The sequence below is a fragment of the Pezoporus flaviventris genome, unplaced genomic scaffold (genome assembly GCF_033815535.1).
Source record: "Pezoporus flaviventris isolate CSIRO_AGI_PZ_B2104156 unplaced genomic scaffold, CSIRO_AGI_Pfla_v1 ptg000285l, whole genome shotgun sequence".
Lineage (NCBI taxonomy): Eukaryota > Metazoa > Chordata > Aves > Psittaciformes > Psittacidae > Pezoporus > Pezoporus flaviventris.
Genome location: NW_026892832.1, coordinates 773,089 through 788,448, shown reverse-complemented (window position 1 = coordinate 788,448; position 15,360 = coordinate 773,089). Strand labels below are relative to the sequence as shown.

At 40.6% G+C, this 15,360-nt stretch overlaps 1 protein-coding gene across 5 annotated transcripts in view; it reads left to right on the top strand.

The window, feature by feature from the left end:
• Positions 1-2,163: 2,163 nt before the first annotated feature.
• Positions 2,164-15,360, top strand: part of EPB41L4A (erythrocyte membrane protein band 4.1 like 4A) — a 123,686-nt gene continuing 110,489 nt past the window's right edge. For all 5 annotated transcript variants that reach the window (XM_061443085.1, XM_061443084.1, XM_061443083.1 and 2 more), the window contains exon 1: positions 2,164-2,493. In XM_061443085.1, coding sequence (XP_061299069.1) covers positions 2,395-2,493 — 99 coding nt within the window. In that variant the 5' untranslated portion in view covers positions 2,164-2,394. The remainder of the gene's footprint in view (positions 2,494-15,360) is intronic.

Below are 15,360 nucleotides of genomic sequence, written 5' to 3'. Positions count from 1 at the left end.
ATAGTATATTCTGGTACTGCTGCTGAATCGAACAGCTAGTTGGTTGTTATCTCCTAACCAGGCAGCAGCTGATTAGGAGACAATTTCCTATGTTAATGGCTCTGTGCTCCAAACATTGGCATCAGCTGAACATGACTGTGTATTTTCTATATGCCCCTTGGACCAATCAGCTAGTGTGCAGTAGCATGAAACAGATCTTTAAGATCTTCAGAAATAGAATACATGAAAGAGTTCACTTGGGCTGCTTACACCCAAACCCAGTCTTGATTTAAACTGCTCAGGTGTGGGACTGTAATGTAGCTCTGTGAGCCATTCTGAAATTATAATTGAAGGTTTTAAGTTCACTGAGTCCTCCCTCTCCCTTGATTAATAAGTGATTTATACATATATAATGACTTTAACTGACAGAGGGGGGTAATTTATGTCATGATGTGCATGATATATGGATCTAACAAGAGGGAAATGGGAACCATCTGTTCTCTAAAAAACTGTCCACTGTCAGAAGAATTCAAGAGCTCTATTTGAAAAATATGTTCAGAAAACCAAAAATAAATTTATCTGAATTTCTTGTGCTGTCTGGATGACATTCTCAATGGGTATGTATTGACCAAGAAACAAGGTTAGGAACTTGAATTTATAATATTTTGCAATGTTTCATATTCTGTAAGTTGTTCAGAAGTCTGTATTTTATTAGTATATATATTAAAATACTTTTTGTTCTGATCTTCACAGTGCTCATGCAACACTGGTTTTGCAGCTTACAGGATGGATACAGAACACAGTGAACAAGTTTAAACACTACCTACACCAAACGAAAAAATGGGAGTGGTATTTTCTGGGAGTAGGAAGGTTTTATTTAGGACAGGGATTTAAAAGCAGACGTATCATTCTTTGTGCCACTTAGGTACATACCTAGTACTGTTTGTCAAGTGATAAATCTCCTTGTGCCCTTCTCTTATGCAATGTGAGCAAGTAAACAATCTTAAAAACACTTATGCACATTCTTAAATTTGCACATGCAAATTTTGTATGATCCTCAACAGGACGTCTCATGCATGCAGACTCACGCAACTGCAGAGGCACTTGTGGGATCAGGGTTTCATTTTCTGCCCGAGGGGGAAAAATAATAGGCGTGTGCAACAAGTAGAACACGAAGGTGAGCTGGTGTGTGTGTGCTCCAGAACTATAGACAGCAACTGCAAAAGCAGTTGAAAGTTCTTTTATGTCTTTTTTTTTTTAATACTGCAGGGCTGTAGGGTTTTAAATTAAATATACCTGTAGCAGGCCCGGTATTTAACAGCATACCCGAGAAAATATTTTCCTGCCACGAGTACTTGTAAAGTCGGTCTTTTCCGGACACCCACGAGGGTCTCCTGAAGCCCCTCCGCGCGGAGTGAGAAGGCAAACCCCGCCCCTCCGCGGACACGGCTCCCCGTCCTGGACAGTGAGCCCCGAGGCTCCCGCCGGCGGCCCAGCAGGGGTCAGTGCTGCCGCGGCGGCGCGACCCGGCGGCGAGAAGAGTCGGGGATGGGTAGCCGTGGGTAGGACAAGCGCCCTGCTGCCGGCAGCCGGCACGGGGGCAAAGCGGCTGGTCTCCGGGTGTGCCAGTGGTGTACCGTGACGTGCGGCAGCGCTGGTCGCTGCTGGTGCCGGGGCGGAGCGGGCTGAAGCAGCCAGCCCACTGGCGGCAGCTACCTTTCAGCCTGGCACGTGCCGTCTGCAGGCCTCCGTCCTGCACCCTGAGGGAGCCTTGCACGGCGGACAGCAGGAGGCTAGGTGGCTACACCCATTCTTCCTCTTCTCCACGAAGGGAGGAGGCGAACGGCTGCTGTCGCTGTCCCTGCATGGCCGCGGGCACCCGCGGCACAGCAGCCCTGCGCCCGCAGGACACAGCCGCCCTCCCGCTGCAGTAATGGGGACCGCGGTCGCAGGCACCGCCATCGCCGGGCAGTGACACAAGCACATCCTCTCCACCACCGGCCGCGGCGGCAGAGACGGATCCCCCGGCCACTTTCCTTCCCTACACAAAGAGGAGGCGCGGAAACCTGCGCGGACGGGGCGGGAGGCGGTGCGGTACCTCCCCGGGGCAGCGTGACAGCCAGCCGCTGGCAAAGGCTGTACCCTGGACTTCTTCCTGAAAAGCAGCCGGTCTTTTTCTTCCTCTTTCTTCAGAGGGAGCACCCGGCAAACCCCGTCCAGGCTGTTCCGCGGGATGGCGGCGGAAGGCCGCCCCTTGGGGCTGGGCGCTTTGCCGTAGCCGTGCCGGTCTCGGGCCACTGCGGTGGGGCGCGGAGCCGGGCACGGCCCAACCCCGGCTTCGCCTCAGCCGCCTCCTCCGCCGTAGCTCGGGCTTTTTCCCGCCTCCCCGCTTCGTCCCCGGACATCGCAGCAGACATGGGCTGTTTCTGCGCGGTCCCGGAGGATTTTTACTGCGAAGTTTTGCTCTTGGATGAGTCCAAGCTGACCCTGACCACCCAGCAGCAGGGCATCAAGGTAAAGGGAGGCCGGCGGGGCTGCGGGGTGCGCTGAGGGAGAGCTCCGGGGCCAGACTCCGCGCCGCGCCTTGAGGTATCCAGGAAGGGAGCGGCGGTAGGAAAAAGGGTTTTCGGGGTCCTGCGAGAGGCGAAGAAATAATTTTGTAACTTTGGTTGCCGGTAGCGCATGGGACGGATGAGCGAGCAAGACGCGTACCGGTGCTGGCTTTGGAAGCTTTGCTGTGAGGTACTCAAGTGAGCAGGTGCCGAACACTCCTCAGCAGTCGGGACTGACTCGTGTTTTCCTGTACATGCTACCAAAGTAGAAAGAGAAAAGAGAGAAAGGAGGCTGTTGTACAGAAAGGCGGCTGTGTACACGGGCTGTTGCGCACCCGCGCTGAGTCGTTTTGCCTCCGGCTGCTGCTCCCCGCCGAGACTTCCCTCTTGGCGCTGTTTGCCTGCCCGGGCTGCGGGTGCCTCCCCCCCGGCCCCGGGGTCCTCAGGGCTGCTGCCCTGCCGAGTGGAGGAGGTAGAGGTCCAGCCTCTTCTGTAGGCCTGTGCCCTGTCGCCTGCTCGGTGGGAAGAGGTCTTGCGCTGTTGCAGCGCGCCGGGTAGGGATAGACTCTTCGAAGTAGTCATCTGCCAAACGCTAAGTGAGCCCTAACAGAGGATGTGAGAAACGGGACGTTTTTCTAAAGGCCCTTAAATTGTTCCTGTTTGATTAAGCCTGATGACAACATGTCTCAGACAGCTTGGTACTTGAATTTATTAGCAATATAAGAACATGGTTTCAGTGTTGGTTCAGGAAAAAAAAAAAGAACCAACCCACAGTTCTTCTAAACTTAATTTTTGGAAAGTCTGATCTGTTCTACCCAAGACATTTGAAGAATAAAAACCTGTATGCCTGTATGTTTCAGTTTGAATGATTAAAGTTTGGTGAAAAAACTGGGGAAGGGAAAGCCCAAAGGGGGAATAGCGACTGTTTAACAGTATCATTTTAATCTGTGGCACTACCAGCTCTCTACATGTATTGAGAATCGGCCAGCTCTGCTAAAGCAACTGCCTGCAAATAGGCTCATAAATCCGCGCTTAACAGAGGAGTAAAAAAATCATCCTAACACTGGAACTTAGTGACTATGTAGGGTCTTTGAAGTCTAAGTTGAGACACTTCTGAAAAATGTACCTTTGTGTATGATGTGGGTAGGTGTGTTATGCATGTATATATGCTTTTGTTGCCTGAAAATGTGCAATCGCAGAAGTATATTAAAGGAATAATCTGCAAAGATAGTTCTATGATTAGCTTCATGAATCCAAACCCTGAAAGGTGATGGGTTTCTGCAGTGTCTAATAAAAATTAATGTCCCATGAGAAAGTGTCTGAAGATGTAACTTCTTAATAATGTGTGACTTACGGTGTTGGGAGCTGTCTAGTTTAAAATGAGGGTGTGGTTTCCTGCCATTCTTAGTGTGATATGAATGTGATATGATGCAAAGTATTTCACCCCTTCCACTTGCTCCTTCTCTGTCTTGACTGTAACCATGGAGCAGTCAGAGTTGGTTGGAACAGTGTGAGGACCTGGCAGAAAAGTAGCAGTTAACGTTTTTGGGCAGTGAAACTGCATTGCAAGAAACTTAAGCAAAGGAGGATGTCGCCTTTTATAGCAGCCTGTTGCTGGTGGGTTTTTGTTTTTGGCGTTTTGCTGTGTGTTTTTTTTTTAAGATTCAACTTGTATAATGCGAATCCACAGCCCAGTGCTGTAGCTCCAGGAGCCTTTGAAAACCTACAGAGAACTGCATACCTCTCCCCTAGTCAGTGGCTTTCGCTATTGCTTTCTCCCCTTGCCTTTGTACTTGCACAAGTGTTTGTGCAGCTGCGTGTGAAGAGCAGCTTGTGTCCAGCTGAAGGCTAACCACAGATTTTCCTTTTGCTGGGTTAGTCTTCAGCGAGATTGGTGCCCTGAAACACTTCACTGCTGGAAGAGGGCAGAACTAACTCTTTCAACTGAGTCCTTATGCCGTTTCAAACTGCTCAGGGAGCATGTCTGTTGTTTTTATCCTACAGGTTTCCACTGAAGTTACATGATTATTTCTTAGTAAAAAGAACTTAAATTTTGTCATGTTTTGCTTTGATTCTTTCGTTTTCATGTACACATCTATGAATGTACAGTCTCATATTTGCTTTTATAGAATTTCAGCTTTGACACTGAGGTGTAGATTATAAATGTTCTTATGTGTTTTATTTTAAAACAAAGATTTCCTTAGAACTTCAGATTCTGGGTGTGATCTCTCTTTTATTTTCACTCTTAATTTGTGTCGCAGCTACAGAGGAAACTTATGGTTTTGGTACTGTGTCACAAATTTTGAACTATTGCAAGAGAAGAGCTTTTAAGTGGTTATGCAAGGAGATTCATTCCCTTCTTTTTTTTGCCAAACAGATGCTGGTCTGCTAAAAGTAGAACCTGCAAATTAATAGCTGTTTACCATCTGTGTATTTACTTGGCATTAGTGGATTTTGTTTTATTTGCTTTGAAGTGTGTAAGACTGAGCTGTCTGACTCTAGGAGTCCTAGGCAACTTCATTTCTTCCGTGATTCTGAAATAAAGGTGTGAGGTAGAAAACCTATTTCTGAACTAAGGTAGAGTTTTGAAGATGCATTGCTTAGTTTGTACAGTAGTTATTTCTGGCTTTCTATGCTTGATAGCAGCTATATGCAGCAAAATATGACTTTTTGAATTACAGTTTTTATTAACACATTATTGGTACTACGGTGGGCTTTAAGTTGTACTTTAGATTAAAACAATGAGCAGAGGTGGCGCATGACTAAGACTTTTATTGCAATTTAGAGATAATTTGTCTCTTCCTTGTGTATTTCATAGAGCTTGTTAGGGAAAGGAAATGATTGCTTTTCTCTCATCCTGGTGGGGAAACTGAGGTGCAAAGAGGTTGAGTGACTTTTCCAAGGTTGTGCACCAAGTTGACATCAGAGCCAGGAATGAAGTTCTCAGTCCTCTAGGTGAATAGGAGCTGACCAGTCTCCCATGGGCTGGAGGGATGTGTGATGATCTTTTCCTTGTAGTTGCTTGCATTGACTTTTGCCTTTCTTTTTGTTTTCTTACTGTTACCAGTGCTGTCTTGCTGTTCTTCCTTTATATCTTTGTGGTTTAAGGTCAGAACACAGTTGTGTGCAAATGTGGAATCCAGCTCTTCAGCTTGTGGAATTACAGGATATATCATAATAACAGGATAATCAGGAAAGGGTATCAAATATTTCATAATCTAAATTTTTATGTTTTCCTACAGTACATTAACAATGAGACATATTTTTTGAGAGTACATGTTTTGAGATAATAAAGTAATGACAGTTGTTAGTCCGAACAATTTTGGATTAAGATGCTGTTTTCCAGGTTCTGGTACAGTTTGTCTAATCGAGGTATATGATATCAAGGCTGGGTCAGCTTTTCCTCTAAAAAGGATGTTCAAGATGCCAATTCAGAAGTGGATTTTAACAGACTTTTGCTACAAATATGGTAAGAGTCAGCTGTTAACTGAAAAATAATCACTTCTCCAGGACTGCTTATTGACTCATTGACTCATCGACTCATCTTCTCATAGATTAAACCATAATTTAGGTATTTTTATGGTACAGTGCTACCTTCTAAGTAGGTATAGCTTATTTGTTGATGTCACAAGACATGTCATTAATGTTTTGACATGATAGCTGACTGGTGAGTTGTGGGCATTGCATATTTTGAGTCTCTTAAGGATTGGAGTAATTGTTCTTGCAGGAGATTGGTGTGCCTTGTTGGACAAACTTGTTACTGAAGGTCAGGGAAACCTCTGTGGGCCCTGAGAAAATGCTGCTATGAAGCCCATTTGTGCTTTGTTGTTTAAGAAAGAACGGTCATCCTGTAATGTGCATGTAACAATAGGCCTTTTACCCATTTTGGAAACATTATTTAAGGCAAATGCTTGTTTACTTTTTCCTGAAGAAGTTAAAAATATTGTGAAACATCTCTGTTTTATGTTTCTATCTCTTTGGTTAAAAAAAATAATAGCTACAATATATTAGCTACTTCTCCAGTGAACAAGTTCACTAATCAGTCTTAAGGCATCTGGTTACTGCACTTTTGAAATATTCCTTGAAATTTCTCTCTGAGCACTATGTTTTATGCTGAGTCCTGTTTAATTTGACGTGTGATGGGCCAACCACAAGGTTTTGTTGGAAGTGATAAATAGGATAGATACACTAAGTCTTCCTGAAAGACTGTTTGCGCTGTGTTTTTTAACATTTTATTAGGTTCTACCTTCTAATCGTGATATTCTGGCAACCATACCACTTATTTGGTATTTTAAAGTGTTAATTGGTAGTTCTATGATATACCAGGCTATCTAGGTGAGGCATTTCATGATTTGTAAGCTACACTTAGGGCTGAATTTTTGAATAAAATATTCAGTCTCCAAAGGAAATGTATAGTTTTCATCCGGGAAATAAGCAGACAGATTTTTCTTGATGATGATGGTATACTGAGAGTTTAACAAAATGAGATACAACAATCTAAAAGCAGGCTTCAACATCTCAACATGACTTAATACCTGCCCCCCCCCCCCCCCCCCAAATATATGAAATAGTGTCTGAGGTTGGGAACTGTTTTAAATGACTTAATATATAAAAGACATGAGTGGATTCATCAGAATGTGATACATGTTGTTAAGAAAGTTATGGAATAGTTGACTATGATTTAGTAAAATATATAGAAATAGGTAGACATACCATTTTTATAGCAATTTCTGGGGATCATTCTGGTGTTACTCTTCTTTTTTTCACTCCCCAGTGAAGTTTGTGGTTTTGTTTTTGTTTTATTTTTTTTGTGGGTTTAATTTTTTTTTTTTTTAATAATATAAGCAGTTCAAAATGTTCCGGGCATCATGCCTTCAAAACTTAGTATGTACAGAAAATGTGAGATGCACTTTTGGGTCAAGTTGTTTTAGCTCTGGGGACTCCGGGAGGTCAATATGGCAACAGTAGGCTCCTATCTTTTTCCCTGGTGAAATGCTTAATGAATGCACATGTCAGCAGGGAAGAGCGCTATGAATACAAAGATCTTACATTGTGTTAATTATTCTAATTGAGACTGAGCATTAAAAGTCAAATTAGTAGTCATTTGCTGTGTGACTTTGGAATGTATTCTTTGTGATAGGGATTTCTGCTGTTTTATACTTCTCCATTTTTTAAAAAGGAAAGCATCTTCTGGTGAGAAATTTCTTAATCATGCAGGTGCATTATTTCAGAAATCCTAAAAATCTTTTTAATGGTAAATTGCAGTTGCTTTCCATCTACGGTTATTTACTTATCATCTACAGTAATGACTAAACTGTGATACAAAGGCTCAAGCATATGAAATCGTGTTCTTTCCTATAGATACACTAAGGGCAGATTCTTCTAGCTATTCAGAGTATTGCTTTGAAAAGAATAATTAATAAAAAAGTGAATTGATTAAAAGGACATAATCTTGAAATGCAGCTGCTTTTTTAATATTGAGAACAGTATTTAGAAAAGTGTACATATTTTAAACAGCAGCAAGGAAACTAGAAAATATGGTCAAACTTTAAGTGTAAGTAAGAGCATGTTTTCTTTAACGTCATAGATGCAGTACATCTAAGATCTTTTTTGTAGCAAAAGCAATAAAAAAGTCTTTTAAACAAAAATGTAAATGAATGATACTCCATAACACTTTACTATTAGAAAGATGCTGTTCTTTCTTATATTTCTATTATGGGCATAGTCATTGAATTGCAGACTAAGAACAAGATGGTGCATGTGGACCATTGTTCTAATTGAAAAAGAAGGGAAAAAAATAAAAGGGCTCACAAACCTTGCTGTTAGCTACTTCTCAAAATTACTGTCACATATTTGAAATAGATTACTAATCTCAGCAGTATCTTTACAGATGAGACCAACAATTTTAAATACCCCAGGGAATAACCATAAAATAAATGAGCACTGAGGCACTTCATTTTCCCTAGGTGCCCTTAAAAAAATTAATGAAACCAGAATGACAGCAAGAAGGAAATTTATCAATTGTTAAATGAAGTTACCCCTTAGTCAATCTGAGGTTTAAGCAATAATATTGTCAGAGGGAACTGTTTTGCTGGTTTCAATGAGCAATCATTTCTTAATATAACCAGGGCAAATGTAAGCTGTGTGGGGCAGGCTTTTTATTAAATGCTTTTGGATTTCTGTAACTTGGATTGAGCATTTATAATACTAGTGTATTTAGTACAGTTACATACCATTTCTTGATACTTTATTCATTTTAGTTTACTGAAGTTCTAAACCAAAATTCAACTGCAGAATTGGAACCCTTCCTCTCAAGAAAGAAAACTGCTAAAAATTACCACATGATATGCAGTGAACTCTAGAAGTGACTGAATAATTTGAATGGTGCTTCAGAAAGAGAATTTAATTAAAAGCTGTAGGTTTTCTCACCTCATACTGTAAAATCTGTTGCCAAGGTGGTGCTGAACATGTATGAGCAAATGAGAAATTATGTATTGGTCATGTTGCATCATTACTAATATCCATATTTTTGGTAGAAAAGGCATTCTCCTTTTCTGTTCTTGTCAGTGGTTTGTTTTGTTTTTTTTTTTGTTTTATTTAAACTTATTTTTCTTATTTTTGTAATGATAGAGTAGATGAATTAGTTGCATTTTACTCAAAAATGAGATCTTTGCAAGTGAATAATCATGTATCAATACCTGGGTAGAATTTTGCAAACTGCAATTTTAGTACATATTTTATATACTGCCTTTTTCGATCACATCTTATGCTTGCTATATGCCAATTCAGTTTCATACTTTATAATGAAGATTGTTCAGTACTGATTGTGCTTTTGTTCCCTTTTTTTCCTTTACATCTTGTGTTGGAGATGGTTGAACACTGTAGGCACTAAGGTCAAGGGGACTTGGGGTCAAGCAATGCTGTTATTTAGAAGTGGAAAACCAACAGAAACAGTAGAAAATGAGAGCTCTAATTCTTTGGTTTTGCTGCAGCATGAAGCAGGGTACCTGCCTGTTTTGCCAAGTGGAAAATGTGCTTTTTTGTCTCTGATAGAAGGCTGTATAGCTTGGTTTGTGACCTTAAATTTAAAATAGCCATGCAGGGACTTTTTCATCATTCTTCATGGAAGTCTAGTGAGCTGAATGCATCATAATACCAGGGGTGTTACATTAAAGCTTTGTTGTTAGAAGTCTCAGTAGTTTGTAAGGATTCCTTTTAAACACATCCTTGTTTGTCATCACCCGTGGTAATTTTTTTTATTTTGTCTTGGTGCGAAATAAGGAAGTGCATACAATTGGCAAACCCTCTCTCCTATCAGGTATTTGTATTACTTATGTTTAATAAGGAGGATCCTTTACATTCTGTGAAATGCAACTGCTCCTTCCATGTGCATTTAAAATACACAAGAATGCCGTTACAGTAATGGATAGTTGGTCATGTGGAAGAAGTAGGCTATATTTTGTATGCTTCATGAACTTACTTATTTGTCAGTATTTACCTTTAGTCTTTGCAGGGTTACAAATGTTCCTTTGTAAGCCACACAAGAAAACATTTTGTATTCCTGTAGTTCTTGCAGGTTTGGGTATGTGTATAAAACTTGTATGTGGTTGAGTGAGCCAGTTTGGTAATATGTGGCTGAACACTTCACTATCTTCCCTGAGTTCTCAGGAAAATGAGTACTGAATGGACTGAGGGATAAATTCTTTGGCTATGTGAGACAGAATGCCTTTTAGTAATGGAAAAGGAGGATCTTTTATATCTTAATTGCATGAGAAGTATTTGCAAGGCAGAAAATGGCAGTTTGCCTACGTAATTAGTGGTAAAATTTGTCATGGCTACTCATGTAGGTAAGCACATGTTTTAATACTTGAAGACCAAAAGGCAGTTGAGCAAATGGACTGGAATGCTTTTTCAGGTTTTAGTCATGCTGAGGAACTGTCAGATTCTCATTTCCTGTAGTTTTTGGTGGCTGTGTCTTTACTCCCTGCGAAGACAGTATGGGGGAGTGCAGGGAGCCTGTTGCATCCTGGATTGAGTGGTGCAGTTTGCCATATCTGTGCTGTGTTGCATACCACCCAGACCTCCTCTTTGAGGGTCCTTTGAAGTCTGCTTGATGCTGGCAGATAATATTTTGTCTGTATGGTTGGTTTGTTTCTTCAGTAAACCAAAATAAAGCTGAGTCTCAGACAATCATAATTCTGATTGTCATAGCATGACTGTAAGGGGTGGGTGATACATATTGGGGTGCTTTGAAGGTGCATGTGTTTCTGGGTAATGTTGAAGGCTGGCTTGGATGACTGAAACCAAGATGTTTATATCGGAGACCATGCAGAAAATGATTCTGAGAGCACTGTCTAGATCTCCCTCAGAAGAGATTCAGAAACTGGGAGTCTTCAGAAGGGGTCATTGGAGAGAGGTAGCTTTAGCTCAGCAATGGTTATCGGGAGAAAAAGGCCCTGGGCAAATAAACAAAATAATGCAAATTGACAGCATGGTTACACTTGAAAAAACTTTTCTCCTATCACTGTTTCCTCTGTGAAAGAAGGGGAAAAAGCCACAAGACATTGCAGTGGAATCTTTTGAAGAGGTGTGTGAATGTCCTGACTTGCGCTCAGCTTTTCAGGTTTAATTTGCATTTGCTGCTTCAGTTAGGGGAGGAGGGAGTGGGCTTAAAGGTTATTTTTTAATAATATTTTCAGGATGAAATAAAGCCCTTAAGTTCAAAAGGTCAAATATCTTACCTCAGTTCTGAAGTGATGTCAAATTCTTCAGCCATACCCTTCCCCCATTCTGTTTTTCTCTCAAAGTCCCTCAACAGGACCTAAATGTTCCCAATCATCTGCCTATATTCCTTTTCTTTATGTGTATAACAGTTAAGTTGGCTGAACACTTCAGTTCTCTTTTCAGCATGTAAGTTCTTCACCTGGAACATTGCAGGTTCTAAAGCCTGCAATTCCAGTCATACTTGATTGGAATACCCCACACAAAATATTGGAATACCCCACACAAGAGCTTTTGGTGTCCTTCAAAGGTTCCACATTTATACTGGATTATTTTGAATAGTCTTTTGTTCTTCTGTGAACAAAATTATAGTGCCAAATTAGTGTGACAAATTATAGTGCCTTTAAAAACACCTCTACAAACTGTGTTCTACAAAAACGTGGGGTATTCTCTGCTCTCCCAGTGCTTCAAACTGATATGAATGAGATTTATTATTAAGAACATTATGTTGGCCTTCTGATTCCTTCAGCTGTTCCTCCAGTGACCCTGGGCTACTCCTGCAAAAGCCAATTTTCTTTCTAAGGCAGCCATTTGGTAACTAACTTTTGTTTTTCTTGTGAAAGCAATAGTGAGTTACCAGAGCCTTTCTCTGATTTGGGAATACTTGAAATTATGGATGCAGTTTCAATTTCAGTGCAGACAGTAGGTGTTTTGGTGTGCTTTGGCACCAACTTAAAGAGGATCCAAATTGGACCCGATTTTTCTGCTAGCAGGGTAAATTAATTAATGATGAAACTGAAAAGAAAATGTGGTAGATCTTGTAAGAAGATGTTAGATGTTGTTCAAATAAAATAAATGCATAAATTTTCTAACTTTTAAATAGAAGTTCAACTTTTTCTTAGTCATCCTTGGCTTGGCTTTTCATCAGCTTTCAGGTCTCGAGTCTGACTGGTTAAAGCATGAAAGCTGTGTTTGTTGCTTTCATGACTGAATCTTTATTCCATGATCTTAGATCTGTTTTTTTCCTACTTTCCTGAAAAAAGATTGGTTGTAAAAGCAGGTTTTGTGAACTGCCCCCTGGAGTCTTCATTTAAAAACAAGCTGCAATGACAACCATGTTTGTTTATGATGTCTGCTGCTTTTTGAACAGGTGAACAAAAGTCAGCATAAGTGGTCAGAAAAATAATAGGTTTATTTTCTTGTGTGTGTGTCTGTATGGAAGTTGGAGGGGTCTTGGTGAAATTAAGATGTTTGGGGAGAGAAATATATAAAATCTCAGAAGCAAAGAAGTTTCTTAATACTTTGTATCTTTTGCTGTAAATCTTTTTTTTACATGATTTGTCTTGTTCGTATTTGTGTAAGAGCTCAAAAATTTTACTGTAGCATTCAGAAACTCCAGAAGAAGGCAGAAGTCCTGCAGGAAAAAGTGTTTCTGGCTTGGCATACTTTGTTGATGGGAAGGTTTGACTGGGAGGGAATTAAACCACTTGCATTGAGTTCACTGAAAATGAATTGAGCCCAGCTTTTTATTTCTTTTATTTTTTTACTTTTTTTTTTGCTTGTTGCTTAGAATGTCATGTATCTAAGCCCATGACATTTTCAATTTTCTTGTTTGTTTTTTTTTTAATTTTACTCTGTGTCCATGAGTGTATACAGAAATATATGGGGATACAGAATGTATACCTCATACATACTCATATTTCTGTATGAGTATACAGAAATACTTCTGTTGCTGCATGTGATGTACATGTAGTGTGCTTTTAGAACTCTCTGTCCAAGAATATGAATGCAGAAATTTTCATTAGCAAATAATGTACCAAAAGAAGCTCCAAAATTAAAGGGGTAAGTGGAATTCTCTTCAGTATTGTTTAATCCTACCATGTGCATTGTCTTGATGATAATTCAAAACGGCTAGATTTTTGGATGCTTTCTGTCAGTGGATTGATGTAGCTCTTTTGAAATTGCACAAAGTTTCTTCTGCCTTTGCCTGCAGTGGATTAAGGTTCTTTATCTTAATATGCTTTTTTTTCCTATAGAAATCTTACCACATAGAGCAGATAGACTTAGTATTATTATCTGTAAGAAGAACATCTATCAGGCTGCTGCTTATTACCTATTTTCTCAAGCTTGCTTTGATTCATATTCCTTTTCCTGCATACAGAAGGAATATGAGATAAGGAAAATCACTTTAACTGTAGAAAAGTAGTGTAATTGAATTTTGAACATTGATTTCTGAGTGTACAAAAAATTAAGTGAAAAAATGTACTCAGGCAGTAAATTACAGAAGCTAATGTAGGGTACAGCATGCTTAAGAATCAGGTATTTGCTATGAAGTTGACTCTGCATAGAAATGTGCTTGATTTTTAATTGGTTAGGAACAGTTATGGGGGAACAGGAAACCAGACCGACCTGATGCAGCCTTTTTTCTATTCACCACAAGCTTGCAAAAAGGAAAAAAAAAAATCATAATGCAGGGAAAAGCATGATTCTTCTTAGCTCTTGAAGTCTGAATCAGGGGGAAACAGAAGAATGATTTAAAGGAAATTGCAGTAGTGATTGTTTTAAGTGCACACAAAGGAAGCCTTGCTCTCTGTCAGAAGCACTGCTCATTTTCAATCTGGAAGAAGGAACTGAACATTTAATTAAACAATGCCTTTAACTCTCTTAGTTTATGCTCCAGCATTCACGATACATGTGGACTTCAGGTTATTTTCAACGGTACAGCCGTTTCCTCCTGCATAAAGTTTGGGCTGAAGCTTTTGTAGATCCATACATTTGTTTAGTTGTAGTAGCACTTGAGCACACCCATAAAACATCAAAGTACTCTGCTAACAGCCTCTGCCCCAGAGAGATCTCAGCCCAGGGCTGCAGCAGTATACCGGTGAGCAGATCCACAAATGTGGGAGGAATGCAGGTTGGGATGGAGGAGAAAAGAGGCCAAGTTATCAGTTCAGGAAGTATTGTCTCAAATAGTAAAATAGCTGATTAAGTCTGGGGTTGTTTCTCTGGTCATATAAATTTGCAGAATTCTGCTGTGAGTAAACTGCACCATGTGTCTGCCCCAAATTATAAGTTCATATTATGGGTAGCTCTGGAGTGATGTGTATCCAGTTCTTGCATGGCTGTCATGATTTTGAGTAAGGGTGCCCTGTTTCATAAAAAATAAAAATTGTGAACGTAAACCAGCATGGAAGCAGGTTAGGGTGATAGAAATAATTTTGTACTTCCCTAGCTTAACCTTTTTTTTCAGTGAGAATGATAGTAGGTTAGCATTAGCAGCTCAGCTGCCTTTGCCTGGAATAGGCTGTGAGGGAGGTACACTGTAATTCCAGGAGCGGTGTAAATTGAAGGAGGTTTCTAGGCAAGCCTGGAGATTTTAAGCATCTCTGACAAAAAGCTGCAAAGGTAGCTCGTCTGCCAAAGGCTAGCAGCTAATCTCACTGTAAGTACTGACCTTATAAAAACACAGAACCCACAGTTTATGAAACAAATTTAATCAATCCATCAGCCCTGCCAGCCCATCAGACCCCCAACCTCAGGATTTTCTCTGCATGCAGAAATTGTCTTTCTGACTAACTGGATGTGCTTTCATGCGGAAAAAAAATACAACCCCCCTGTAATCTGTTTGTCTACATGTTGTGCTAGTGCTCATGTTATATAGGCTACTGTCCTGGGTTCAGCTGTAGCAGTCATTTACTTAGGAAGAACTGAAAACATCAGTGTTATCAGTGTTGTTCCCAGGCTGAAAGTCAAAACCACAGCACTGCAACAGCTACTGAGAAGGAGAAAAATGACTGCTATTGCTGAACCCAGGACGGCAACTCACTTCTGGGAAAAAGAAGTGTTCATAGACTGCTTTGGGTTAGAAGAGACTGTAAAGATCATCCAGTTCCAACTGCCTGCTGTGGGCAGGGACACCTTCCACTAGACCAGGTTGCTTAAAGCCCCAACCAGCCTGGCCTTGAACACTGCCAAGGGCAGCCACAAGTTCTCTGGACAGTGTTGGAAACATGTATATTGAAACATATATATATATATTTGAGGTGCTTTAACTTTCAGGTATATATATCTGTCTATGCTGAGGATTAGAGAAGAAAAAAATACATGA